At 53.7% G+C, this 12737-nt stretch overlaps 2 protein-coding genes and 1 pseudogene across 3 annotated transcripts in view; 1 reads left to right on the forward strand and 2 right to left on the reverse strand.

Annotated features, from left to right (window-relative positions):
* LOC311341605 overlaps positions 1 to 4879 on the reverse strand; it is an 8303-nt pseudogene extending 3424 nt beyond the window's left edge. Inside the window, exons 1-3 of the transcript XR_014684120.1 lie at positions 4871 to 4879; positions 3450 to 3614; positions 1348 to 1381 (exon numbers count right to left, since the gene is read on the reverse strand). The product of XR_014684120.1 is annotated as an uncharacterized misc_RNA (transcript). The remainder of the gene's footprint in view (positions 1 to 1347; positions 1382 to 3449; positions 3615 to 4870) is intronic.
* A 2237-nt stretch (positions 4880 to 7116) lies between these two features.
* Positions 7117 to 9856, reverse strand: snrpa (small nuclear ribonucleoprotein polypeptide A). Its single transcript, XM_084466960.1, has 7 exons — positions 9789 to 9856; positions 9455 to 9536; positions 9190 to 9362; positions 8649 to 8825; positions 7761 to 7937; positions 7509 to 7597; positions 7117 to 7411 (listed from the first exon to the last, which is right to left on the reverse strand). The coding sequence occupies exons 2-7, from the start codon at positions 9525 to 9527 to the stop codon at positions 7252 to 7254; spliced, it is 849 nt and encodes a 282-aa protein (XP_084323086.1). The 5' UTR covers positions 9528 to 9536; positions 9789 to 9856; the 3' UTR covers positions 7117 to 7251.
* A 108-nt stretch (positions 9857 to 9964) lies between these two features.
* Positions 9965 to 12635, forward strand: actmap (actin maturation protease). Its single transcript, XM_084466770.1, has 6 exons — positions 9965 to 10464; positions 10649 to 10717; positions 10846 to 10970; positions 11083 to 11212; positions 11558 to 11628; positions 11968 to 12635. Exons 1-6 carry the CDS (start codon positions 10292 to 10294, stop codon positions 12288 to 12290), a joined length of 891 nt encoding a protein of 296 aa, XP_084322896.1. The 5' UTR covers positions 9965 to 10291; the 3' UTR covers positions 12291 to 12635.
* The last annotated feature ends 102 nt before the right edge of the window (positions 12636 to 12737 follow it).

The raw sequence follows: 12737 nt of genomic DNA on the forward strand, positions 1-12737 counted from the left end.
AAGCCCCCCTGAGAGTGTGTGGGACCAGCAGGGTCAGGTGTGTGTGTGTGTGTGTGTGTGTGTGTGTGTGTGTTCACTTCATTGTGTATTCCATGTGAGTAATGACACACACATCATCCCGCGCTCTGCCATCACTGAATGAACTGCGCAGACAAAAGAAATGAACTGTTTTTCCGATTCCCGCTCCTGTAAATCGACGCCCGACAGGCACAGACACAAACCAAGTCGGGGAATTGGCTTTTTTCTATGCGGGCGATTAACCTATGGTGAATTTAATTAACACGAGGTTCATTGAGGTGTTATTGCAGCAAAACACAGAGTGAAGCCGTACTCCTCTCTGGCGTGTGCATGTGAACCAGGAGGACCAATCACACAGCCTGGGGCCGCGTCATGGAATATCAGTCGACCCATTGTTGTCTCTACGCCGGCAAAGTCCCTTCCCTGTCTGTCCGTTTGTCTGTCTCTCTGTCTGTCTGTCTGTCTGTCTGTCTCTCTGTCCCCTGTCTGTCTGCCGATTTCCTGTCTGTCTGTCTGTCTGTCCCTGTCTGTCTCTCTGTCCCTGTCTGTCTGTTTGTCTGTCTGTTCTCTGTCTGTCTCTCTGTCCCCTGTCTGTCTCTCTGTTCTCTGTCTGTCTGTCCCCTGTCTCTCTGTCTATCTGTCCTCTGTCTGTCTGTCCCCTGTCTCTCTCTCTGTCTATCTGTCCCCTGTCTGTCTGTCCCTGGTTGGAAGGGGGGGGGGCCGCTCCACATCAAAGGGCGGTGGAGATACAGTGGCCCTCATCACTCACTCCCCCTTCCTCCCCTCCCTGCCCCCCTTTCCTCCCTCCCCCCTCCCCCCCCCCCCCCCCCCCCCGCCCCCACACCCCACCACCCCCCCCCATTCCATGCATACCAGTGTTTCAGCGCGGCCGTGCGGCCCCTGAGAGGCAGGGGGCCCGGGCTCAGAGCGGCTCCGCAGGGGACCCACGATCATAACACACACACACCACACACACACACACACACCACACACACACACACACACACACACACACCCCACCCCGGGTACACCCGGACCCCCGGGTCCCAGAGCAGGGGTACACCCTCCGGTCTGCAGGCTCGGGGGGGGGACCCCTGCCCAGGTAGGGAGACCTCCTCCCCGCCGTTATTGCATTTTAGTCCGGATTTAGGGGTTTAAAAAAACGAGCAGCATGAGGGAGTCTTCCTCCATCTCCATGAGACTCAGAGTGAGATACTCAGAGAGTGAGAGACTCAGAGAGTGAGAGACTCAGAGAGTGAGAGACTCAGAGAGTGAGATACTCAGAGAGTGAGAGACTCAGAGAGTGAGAGAGTCAGAGAGTGAAGGAACATCTGACGATGCTGAACTCAGCAGCAGAGCAGGGCTGAGGGACGATGGGGTTCAACCCAAATACACAACGACAGATCCACATTTGTTTTGGTGGGTTCACCAGGACAGAAAAGTGCATTCTTTCACCCAGGCTTCCTCTCACTCATTCTCACTCCTCTCTCTCCTTCTCACTCATCTCACTCCTCTCACTCCTGTCACCCATCAACTCCTCTCTCATTTGACTCCTTCTCACTCCTCTATCTCGTCTCACTCCTCGCACACCTCTCACTCATCTCCCATCTCACTGCTCTTCCATCTCTATCTCCTCTCACTCCTCTATCTCCTATCACTCCTATATCTCCTCTCACTCCTACTCACTCCTCTCAATCCTCTTCCATCTCACTCCTCTCACTCTTCACTCCTCTCTCTCCTTCTCACTCATCTCACTCCTCTCACTCCTATCACCCATCAACTCCTCTATCTCATCTCACTCCTCGCACACCTCTCACTCATCTCCCATCTCACTCCTCTTCCATCTCTATCTCCTCTCACTCCTCTATCTCCCATCACTCCGATATCTCCTCTCACTCCTACTCACTCCTCTCAATCCTCTTCCATCTCACTCCTCTCACTCTTCACTCCTCTCTCTACTCTCACTCCTCTGAACCAGTGAGGACTCCACTGCAGTGCGGGCCGGAGCAGGCGGGGTTCCAGCCGAGGGGTGAGGCATACCGGGAGTGAGAGGGAGGGAGGGAGAGAGAGAGAGAGAGAGAGGGGGGGAGAGAGAGAAAGGGAGGGAGAGAGAGAGAGAGAGAGAGAGAGAGAGAGAGCGAGAGGGAGGGAGAGACTTGTGCAGCTCTATCTTAGCGTTCACACGCCCCAGAGTCACTCTGCGTGGCCCCCGCTGGCTCCACACACACACACACACAATTTAAACATGCTGTGTTTACTGTAGAAGAAAAACACAGCCCCCTCCACACACACACACACACACGCACACACACACGCATGCATGCATGCATACCACACACACACACACACACACACACACACACACACACACACCCACACCCACACGCATGCATGCATATATACATACCACAAACACACACACACACACCAACCCCCCCCCCCACACACACACACACACACACACACACACACACACACACACACACACACACAATCACACACACACACACACACACACACACACACACACACACACACACACACACACACACACACACACACACACACACACACAAAGACACCCACTCACACACACACACCTACTATCTCAAGCCCCATTGACAATCGGAAATTGCATTTTTCCACAAATTATGATCATGATAAACATCTGACATCATCCAATGTCTCGTGGTGACGCTTCGTTCGCCTTGACTGGCAATCTGATGCAATCAAAGTCAATCGATGGAGATAAAACATTCAAAGAAAAATACGTTATTGTTGATGCAAAAGGAACATGGCTCCTCTGATTCCTCGCACCTACACCTTGTCCAAATCCCAACTGAAGCTTTCACAAATGGCTTGAAGCAAGCGAACAATAGCCAGTCATGAGGCCTAAGCTTTCCGCTGAAGTATGACGAGGAGAGATTACATTGAAAACCAACACGCATTCACCCATAAGCGTATTTTGTTACATGGCGATGCAGCCATTGAAGATGCAAATATCCTCCCAGTGGTCTGCTCACCAACAATAGAGGACCTGCACGCTGGTTCAGAGAAAGAGCGCATTAAGTCTGCCATCATCTACAACTATATTAATACTGACCATTACTGACTATAATACTGACCCATCTGCAATACTACACCTAACAGTAGTAGTTTAACTAGTTTAAAACTATTATCATTTTTTTTTACAGAATCTAGTCGCGGAGCTCCGAGCGGCAGCAGCCGGGGAGCCGAGCAACAGGTGGCCGTGCGGCGTGGTGCTAGAGCCCGGGTGGGGACATACCACCATACACCGTGCGGTGGAGGCGCCGTTTGGGCACCGGAGGAGGGATGGTTTCACTTCATGATTAAGTGTTCGTTGGTTTGAAACAATAGATATCTCCGCCGCGTAAAGAGCTACCCAGAATAGTCGCTAATCGGTGGCTTACCTGCGGTTGCACCGAGAGGGCGCAGAGAAACAGAACGGCGCGCCGGAGCTGCGCCTCTCCGGGGGCGCTGCTGCCCCGGTCCAGCTGGCCTCTCCTCCCCGGTGGACCGGACCGAGTGGGTCCATGCGCTCTTTCTCTCTCCATCTCCGCGTCTCTACTTCGGGACTGAAGGCGGGCGCATTGAGTCGCACCTTTTAGTCCACTGTCAGAAATGCGCAACTCTACGCGAGGAGCCGCCGGTTCAACGCGTCCGGTGAACGAACACCATCCCCGTCTTTATCCACTCGGGTTAGTCTCCCCCAGCGAGGGCCCCCCCTGGCCGCCGGTGCCTCTCCTCCCCCCGGCGTGGGGCTGGGTCCAGGGTGGCTCTCCACGGGCGGTAGTCGCACAAACACACGCGCTGAACACACTCCCCTCGTGCGGTGTTCCTCCTCGCGCTAAGAGGCTTTAGACGTCCAGCCTGCTGCTTGTCTCGACTTGAACTCTCATCCCAATTAGCCTTTCGCTCCGCGGTGCCACCAGGTGCGTGCGTGCGTGCGCGTGTGTGTGTGTGTGTGTGTGTGTGTGTGTGTGTGTGTGTGTGTGTGTGTGTGTGTGTGTGTGTGTGTGTGTGTGTGTGTGCGCGCGCGCACGTGCGTGTGTGTGTGTGTGTGTGTGTGTGTGTGTGTGTGTGTGTGTGTGTGTGTGTGAGAGAGAGAGAGAGAGTGTGCGTGCGTGTGTTCCCGTCCTCGCGCCTGATCCGCGTGCCACACCAGCTCCACTAGACTATGTTCCCGGGAGCCCTACTGTCGGATAGTCCGGTGTGTGGAGGGTGTGTGTGCGAGGAACCTCCAGCCTGCTGCTCTCGCCCCTCCGCGATGAATGCATCTCCCTCTCGTCTCGTCTCCTCCTCGGAGCGGCTCGTCATTGGTCAGAGCGATCCGTGTCCCCCCGCGGCGGAGGCTTCAGTGTGGGAAACAGCTCAGTGGCGGAGACGGAGCGGGAGGAGGGTGTGTCCCGAGGCGGGAGGAGGGTGTGTCCCGAGGCGGGGAATATCCGTCCTCTCGCTCCCATGCGCGCGTCAGTTTGGTGCGCGCTCCTGTCGGTTTGGTTTCAAATGAACACGAATGCGTGCGCCCTGTGGCTTTCGCTTTGTTTATGAGTCGTTCTGACACTTGATGTCTTTTAATGCTACACACATAACTTATGTCCAAACGTGAGACCGTGCGTGTGCGTGCGTGTTAGTGTGCGTGCGCGCGCGTGCGTGCGTGTGCGTGCGTGCGTGCGTGTGTGTGTGTGTGTGTGTGTGTGTTGAGTTGTCTTCAAACATCTCACCGGATGTTGTGTCGTCGTGGTTTCACTCCACGCAGAACGTCACAGAGTAGGATGAAAGCGCAGAGTGGGACGCCTCGTTTAGCATATTGGCGGCCCTCCCTGCATACTTTCCGCATGTCCGCTCCATGGCTCCCGTGTTGAAACCACAGACAATGCAGCATGTTCTTCATGGCATGAATCAAATGGATTCATGCAAAACGTTCTTCCGCTGAACGTTCCTCCTTCCCCGTACCCTAACTCCGTGGCCGTGTTGCCACATAGAGCGCCCTGGCAACCGGTGGAGCCGCTGCTGTAGCCCAGCCTGACCCGGGTCCAAACAGAGGGCTCTCACAGCCAGCTGCTGATCTGCATACAGCAGCAGTGACCCGGAGGCCAGCTGGCCTCCGACCTCCACAGAGACCACTAGAGGAGGTCTGACCTCCACAGAGACCACTAGAGGAGGTCTGGCCTCGACAGAGACCACTAGAGGAGGTCTGGCCTCGACAGAGACCACTAGAGGAGGTCTGGCTCCCACAGAGACCACTAGAGGAGGTCTGGCCTCTACAGAGACCACTAGAGGAGGTCTGGCTCTACAGAGACCACTAGAGGAGGTCTGGCCTCTACAGAGACCACTAGAGGAGGTCTGGCTCTACAGAGACCACTGGAGGTCTGACCTCCAAAGAGACCACTAGAGGAGGTCTGGCCTCTACAGAGGCCACTAGAGGAGGTCTGGCTCTACAGAGACCACTAGAGGAGGTCTGGCTCTACAAAGGCCACTAGAGGAGGTCTGGCTCCCACAGAGACCACTAGAGAAGGTCTGGCCTCTACAGAGACCACTAGAGGAGGTCTGGCTCTACAGAGGCCACTAGAGGAGGTCTGGCTCCCACAGAGACCACTAGAGGAGGTCTGGCCTCGACAGAGACCACTAGAGGAGGTCTGGCCTCGACAGAGACCACTAGAGGAGGTCTGGCCTCGACAGAGACCACTAGAGGAGGTCTGGCTCTACAGAGACCACTAGAGGAGGTCTGACCTCCACAGAGACCACTAGAGGAGGTCTGGCCTCGACAGAGACCACTGGAGGAGGTCTGGCTCCCACAGAGACCACTAGAGAAGGTCTGGCCTCTACAGAGACCACTAGAGGGGTCTGGCTCCCACAGAGACCACTAGAGGAGGTCTGGCCTCTACAGAGACCACTAGAGGAGGTCTGGCCCCCACAGAGGCCACTAGAGGAGGTCTGGCCTCGACAGAGACCACTAGAGGAGGTCTGGCTCCGGCCTGGGGTCACTGGAGGAGATGGTGCGGTCCAGCACGCTGCTCTCCTCAGTAGAACTGGTGATGGATCAGTCGACAGGTTATCTCGTCCCGTCACCGCTTACTCCTGCACCACCGTTTACTATCACCTCTGCCCGGGAGGGTACACATTATCAAAGACATGCAAAACCATAAGAGATTAAAGTGGTATGTTGACACACACACACACACACACACTCACACGACATTCACGGGCCTTATCCATAACTATGTCAAGTGTCTTTTTATGCAGCCCTAAATTGTGTATTTGATTTTCCTCATGTCGACACCATGTGTTCAGAGAGGTACCACATCTCCATAGGGACACACACAGATTCAAAGTCGATCTTAGTTATAAAAGACATGATCAACATCAGAAGCCTGCTTGATCTTTAGAGGCACGCGGAGACTTGAACAGTTTTGCCACAAGGTAAACAAATGTTTGAGCATGATTTTGATGTGCTGCTTTAAATATGTTTTGATCTGGAACGGTAAAATAAGGCTCTAAGAGTGAAACCTGTTTTGGGTATTCAGACTAAACACAAGTATAGCGTGGATGCATCGTTAGTGTCCATTTGGATGTTGGGGAAAACCATTCAGGAAAGAATTCAAATGCATTACCTCATTTAATTAACTAATTATCTAATTAAAATATATAGGTTTCGGTAGCAGCCACTTCTGTAGTGAATCCATTTACAATCCATTATAGATTACAATCCATATACTATCGTTACAGTAAATCGTACTCTGTGGTACGGTGTAAATTTGGTCTTTATCGCCATCTGCTGGAAGAAGCCAACTAACTTTTTTTTTTTTATAAACACAATCACAAAGACACGTCATCTCAGATACAAAGATTTTTATTTAAAAAAACAAAAGCTCCAGGTTCAATGTCCGGTAAACCAGACGCTGGGTGCAATGCTTCATGACAAACACGTTAAAAAGGAATGAGCATCAAGTTGCCTGAATGCTACGTATCAAAGAAGACAAACGCCCAAGTCTTTCATTAATTGTCAAAACTAATAGGCTTCACCGTCTCTGATGGTGGGTTAACCCTACAGCGATCCCATGGCAACTTGATGCATTGAATACTTACGCTGAATAACCAAGACCTGTGGACGAGTGTAGGGTCTAACCCACCGCTGAATTAATAGGCCGAAGAACGACCCCCCCCCCCCCACCAATGGCGTCTCGGCCGAGTGTCTGTGTGCGGGGCGGACTACTTCTTGGCGAAGGAGATCTTCATGGCGTTGGTCTGCGTGATCTTGAAGCCCTGGAGGGCGTCTCTCGCGGCCCCCGCCTGCACGTCGTTGTCAAACTCCACGAAGGCGATGTCGTGGCGCCCGGGGACCAGCCGCACCTCCTTGAAGCCCGGGAACCTGGGGGAGGAGAGGGAGAGGGGGGTTAGAGAGCTGCCAGAGAGGGGAGAGAGAGGGGAGGCATGAGGGCGGGCACGGCGGGGGGGGGGGTACTGACTGGTTGAAGAGCATGGACAGCATGAGCTCGTTGGTCTCCTCCGGCAGGTTGGTGAGGAACAGGATGTGGTTGGGAGGGTTCTCCGCGATCTGGAACCAAGAGGCGCATTAAGTTACACACACTGTCGCCCTCTCTCGCACACACACACTGTCGCCCTCTCTCGCACACACACACACACACACACACACACACACACACACACACACACACACACACACACACACACACACACACAGTGAAGCTGGACATTACCTGCTGTGGCATCTGACCAGGCATCTGTCCGGGCATCATCTGGCCCGGGGGCATGGACCCAGGGGGCATCTGGCCAGGGCCCATCCCGGGGGGAGGCATCATCCCTGGGGGAGGCATGTAGGGGGGCTGGCCGGGCATGGGCATCATGCGGGGTGCCTGGCTCATGGGAGGCATTCCCTACAGTGGGGCACAGCGAGGTTTGAGGGACTGACCATGAAGAACTGTTCACTGCTTCACTGTCTGTGGTTTCAACACAGGAGCCATGGAGCTGACATGTGGGGAAGTATGCAGGGAGAGCTGCCAATATACTGAAAGAGGCGTCCCACTCTGCGCTTTCATCTACTCTTCTCTTTCTGCGTGGGGTGAAACCACAACCAACACTGCAGCTTGGGGATAGTTTGATCCTCCACTGCCATTGGTCAAAGCATTAACAGTTTTACCAGTAACCTTAATAATGAGCTTTCTTCGGCCGACCTTCCTGTCAGAAGCCAATTAAGTCTCCCAAAACAGCTCCTGATCATATCTAGACTGGGTACCCCCAGCCCATTCTGCAGGCGATTTGAATTCACCCTGCAGCAGGGGCTGGAGAGGAGCGATACATTTCTTTCCGCTTCCGGTACGCTTTTCGCGGGAGCCAATCACCAATCTGGCTTCTCCCTCTGGCGCGCCATTGGCTGGTTTAACACAATGAAGGACAGAAGCGGCGGCAAGCAGCCAATTGCGAACAGAGTTGTTTGAACTAGGCCCGTTGATCACGCCTCTTGTGGTGAAGAAAATGACAGCAGCCTCCCCAGACCAACATGCTATCTAGGATGGAGCTTGGTCTGGCAACAGCCAGGCTAGACCGTGTGCTCTTTGAACCCGTGCTTTGGGGGCAGGTTTACTCACCGGCATGGCACCAGCCACCCCGGGGCCCAGGGGCAGTGCGGCGCCCGGCAGGCCCTTCTTGGCCCCGGCGCCCTCCGCCCCCTTGACCTTTCTCTTCTCCTTCTTGCGGTCGCGTTCCACGAAGGTCCCCTTCATCTTGGCGATGATGTCAGAGTCTAGTTTGGCGTACTGGATACGCTGTAGGGGGCATCCAATCGTAACAGAGTGTGATCATCCACAGGTATAACCACCGTGGTTCACAATCATGATCCACAAAGACACATTGTAGACGCATGTTGAAAGACACAAAATTGCTCTAATGGTAAATTAAATTGACTGAATTTATATCACGCTTTTAGCAGTGGCAAATCAAAGTGCTTTACAATACTGCCTAGTATTCACTCATTCATGCACACATTCACACACCGACGGCAGAGTCGACAGCCGCTCAGGGACACCTCGACACTCAGCTAGGAGGAGCCGGGGATCGAACTAGCAACCAGTAGTTATCCAGCCAACCCGCTCCACCTCCTGAGCCACATGCAGCTAGTGTTGGACGCACCATGGGTTTGTCGTAGAAGGGGAATCCCTGCATGGACCGCAGCGCGTTGGAGGCGCTGTTGACCTCCTTGAAGATCACAAAGGCCTGGCCCTTCATCTTCAGGTTCCGCGCCACCAGGATGTCCAGGATCTGCCCGAACTGCGAGAAGATGGCGTACAGGGACTTCTTCAACTCTGTAAAAAAAAAAAGAGAGGACATCCTTAGCTTTAACCTTTAGTGTAACGTTCAGTCTACCGCCGCCCTGATGGTCGAGGCTGGACCGTACCATCTTTCTTTATCTTCTCGTTCAGGTTGTTGATGTAGATCGTGTGGTTGAGTCGCACGTCCGGAGCCGCCATCCTCTCCTCCTAAAACGAGATGTTTGAAACGGACAAGATACGACTCAGAACCGGTTCCCCCTGAGCGGCTTCATGGAGCCGGGTCAGCGTGTTAGCATGTTAGCATCTGAGCTACCACCAGGCTACTAGTCAGCCTCGCTTTTTCTCCTATTTCCTACCTATTGTTGATGGTATTCTTTTAAAACACATCGAACATGTGCAGATGAATCCTAAGAGAACTCGCTTGACAACTTACCTTCAAATTTAAAACCAAATACTTACGTTTTTTAAACTAACCGCGTCCACGGAAAACACACCGAGGCTACGATGAATGAAACGACACACTTCACCTCAAATCTCACTCTGAACTCTCGCGTAAATACAGATACGAACGAGACTACGATTGGTACGTTCCGAGTCCCTTTTCCAGTTCTCATTGGTCGAGCAGGAAGCTGCCAAATATGGTTACAACAACAGCGCCGGTGTGTTTCGCACAGTAAAGAAGGGTGAAATATTGTATTAGTTGTGTTTAATGATGGTGACAGGGAGTTATGTCGCATTTGGAACACGACATAACAGACTGACTGTGGAATAAAGCTAAATATCCATGTGGATTTAACACTTATAAGTTATAGACTCCCGGTTGGTAAGTTTTAGCCATTTAAGCTAGTCACACACCCTCCATGGCTGAACCAGTCAATTGGGTTATGGGCTCATCAGAATACTAGAGCAACATGTAGACTATAGTCACTTCAGTCGAGCCCCAGGAATCACTAAACACGTCAATGGAGGTGCCCATGCCACCACCTCCACCACCTCCGCCACCTCCTCCACCCCCAGCTCCCAAAGACCCCCAGCCCACCCAGAAGAAGCTGTACCAGGCCATAGCAGAAGGCAGGAGGCCTGTGGAGGGCGACCACGCCGAGGCCCGCCTGCTGCTCAGCCAGAGGGAGAGCAGGTCAGTAGTAGGAGGTGGATCTCCATCGTGCAACATATTACACCACCAGGTGTTTTTTCAAAACGGCTTCTAACGGCTAACCACACTCACACCACCTGCTGGTGTAATATGTCACCTTTTAAAGATGAATATCGAGATATGCACTCAACAGATGCTCACATCGTTTGTGTTTCCCTCCGTCCAGTTTTAGGAAAGATCTCCAGTGGATCATATTCAACAAGTACGTGCCGTCACTCATCCAGGACGGCCCGCAGTAAGTGAACGATGTCCCCAGTGCTGAGCTGTTGACCCCGGCCGCCTCTCTCTCTCTCTCTCTCTCTCTCTCTGTGTCGCTGGTCCTCCGTGGTGCCCGGGGGTCCTAACCTTCTCCCTGGTCCTCAGGTGTGGTCTGGTGGCGTTGTGGATGGCGGCCCACCTGCGTCAGCCCGTGAGGCCGGTCGCTATGGAGACCATCGTCGAGACGGCGTTGAAACGGGGGTACACCGCACAGGGGGAAATGTTCTCAGGTCAGTGTCGGGGTCCCGCCCCCCCCCCCCGCCGAACCGGCTGTATGATGATGATGCTGCTGCTGCTGATGTCACCGACAGACCCTTGACCCCTTGACCTCATCCCCCCCAGCCCGGGACATGGCGCTGCTGGCGGAGGAGGTGTGTGCCTGTAAGGCAGACCTCCTGGCGGGAGGGGTGGGCGGGGCCAACGCCTCGGCCATCGTGGCTCACCTGTGCGATGGGAAGCCGGTCCTCATCCCGTATCCTTCCTACACAAACACAACCACAACCACGATTGTGCGCTCCTGAAGGCATGAACGTGTTGATGGGTGGTGTAGACGGTGTAGAGGCTAGGGCGAACGAATCTCAGCCAGAAATAATCCCGGTTTCGATCCAACAATGTCCGCAGACGAAGTGTTGACGTCCTTGAGTGTGAAGTCTTCTCCCCACCGGCTCCATAACGACCCGTTTCTTAATTCCCTGTCGGACGCTTTGGATTCGACTGAGGTCTTCAGGAAGTGACCTGATGGTATACAGTACCTGTTCCCTCTGATGTGTGTCAGCTGTGTCAGTAGGATTGGACTCCTTGACCTTGTGCACTACAGATACGACGAGGATTTCAACCACGAGCCGTGCCAACTGGGTGGCCACAGAGCGCACTGGGCAGTGGCCTCCGGTAAGTCAACACACAGGAGGACAGGAGGTCCCTCGGCGTGGCTCATGTGGACCTGGAGGGTCTAAGCCTTTTTAGATTGAGGGCTAAAATCCAAGCAGATACTTTATTCCAGAAAGGTTCATATCTTTGCACTATCTTACAAATAGTTTCGGTATACATCTGTGACAAAATATACGGCCTGTTAAGCCCTTTGAGACGGTATCTGTGATTAAGAGCGATTACAAATACAATTGAATTGTACTTGACTGATAACGGTTGATGGTAATGTTTAGCTATTGGTTTAAAATGGGAGGGCTGCCATCACTGTAGCCTCTGGCCAACACTAAGCCTCTCCTCCAGGGGTTCTCCTTGGGGTCGACAGCGCGGACGGAGATCACACCCAGCCGGACCCCGCCCTGCCCTGGCTCCACCTGGCCACCGGCCCCGGGGCCCCCCGCCCTCCCACGGGGGCCAAAGAGGTCTACATCCTGGCCAAGCAGGGCAAGAGCCTGCGCTACCAGCTGTGGCGCCTGGAGACGGTGGCTGAGAGCAACGGCCAGCTCAGGGAGATGGACCCCAAGAGGAGAGGGGACGGGGCCCGCTACGTCACACCAGAGGGCGGAGTGGAGGCCGGGCTGGCAGGACAGGTGGTGCTGCTCCACACAGGGACCCTGACGGCGTGAGCAGGCGGTCTCCTCTGCTCTCCGGTGAGGCGTGCCGACCGGACTATAGCGATGGGGCCGATACGGCCGCGTGTGATTCTAGCAGGACGCGTCCAGCATAGCTCGGTGGAATCCCTGAGGTCACTGGTTCAGAGGCTTACGGGCCCAAACCAGTGACCTCACTGGGTTCACTGGTTCAGGCGCTTATGGGCCCAAACCAAACAGGTTCTCTGTGCCTTGGTTCTGATGTTAAAACAACAACAGTTCGAATCCCTGCCAAACAGTTTGTTCTAGAACAAGAGATGTTATTTTTTTTTAACTCTTGAAAAGGTATGAATGCAATGTAGTGATTATATTGTGAGAATAAATCGCTTGATACCAAAACGAGTCACTTTTTTTTGGCTGACTGATTTATCACAGACTATATGGTAAATTCACAATAAATGGGGACGAGACACATCTTTTAAG

This window comes from Micromesistius poutassou, assembly GCF_964030765.1.
Source record: "Micromesistius poutassou genome assembly, chromosome: 4".
Classification (NCBI taxonomy): domain Eukaryota; kingdom Metazoa; phylum Chordata; class Actinopteri; order Gadiformes; family Gadidae; genus Micromesistius; species Micromesistius poutassou.

Excerpts from the sequence above, each read along its gene's own strand:
- actmap (XM_084466770.1), top strand. The coding sequence starts at position 10,292 with ATGGAGGTGCCCATGCCACCACCTCCACCACCTCCGCCACCTCCTCCA. Across the intron at positions 10,971-11,082 it reads ACAGGGGGAAATGTTCTCAG|CCCGGGACATGGCGCTGCTG; the intron begins GTCAGTGTCGGG and ends CATCCCCCCCAG. Across the intron at positions 11,629-11,967 it reads GCACTGGGCAGTGGCCTCCG|GGGTTCTCCTTGGGGTCGAC; the intron begins GTAAGTCAACAC and ends CCTCTCCTCCAG.
- snrpa (XM_084466960.1), bottom strand. The coding sequence starts at position 9,527 with ATGGCGGCTCCGGACGTGCGACTCAACCACACGATCTACATCAACAAC. Across the intron at positions 8,826-9,189 it reads CCTTCTACGACAAACCCATG|CGTATCCAGTACGCCAAACT; the intron begins GTGCGTCCAACA and ends TGCCCCCTACAG. Across the intron at positions 7,412-7,508 it reads CTGTCCATGCTCTTCAACCA|GTTCCCGGGCTTCAAGGAGG; the intron begins GTCAGTACCCCC and ends CTCCTCCCCCAG.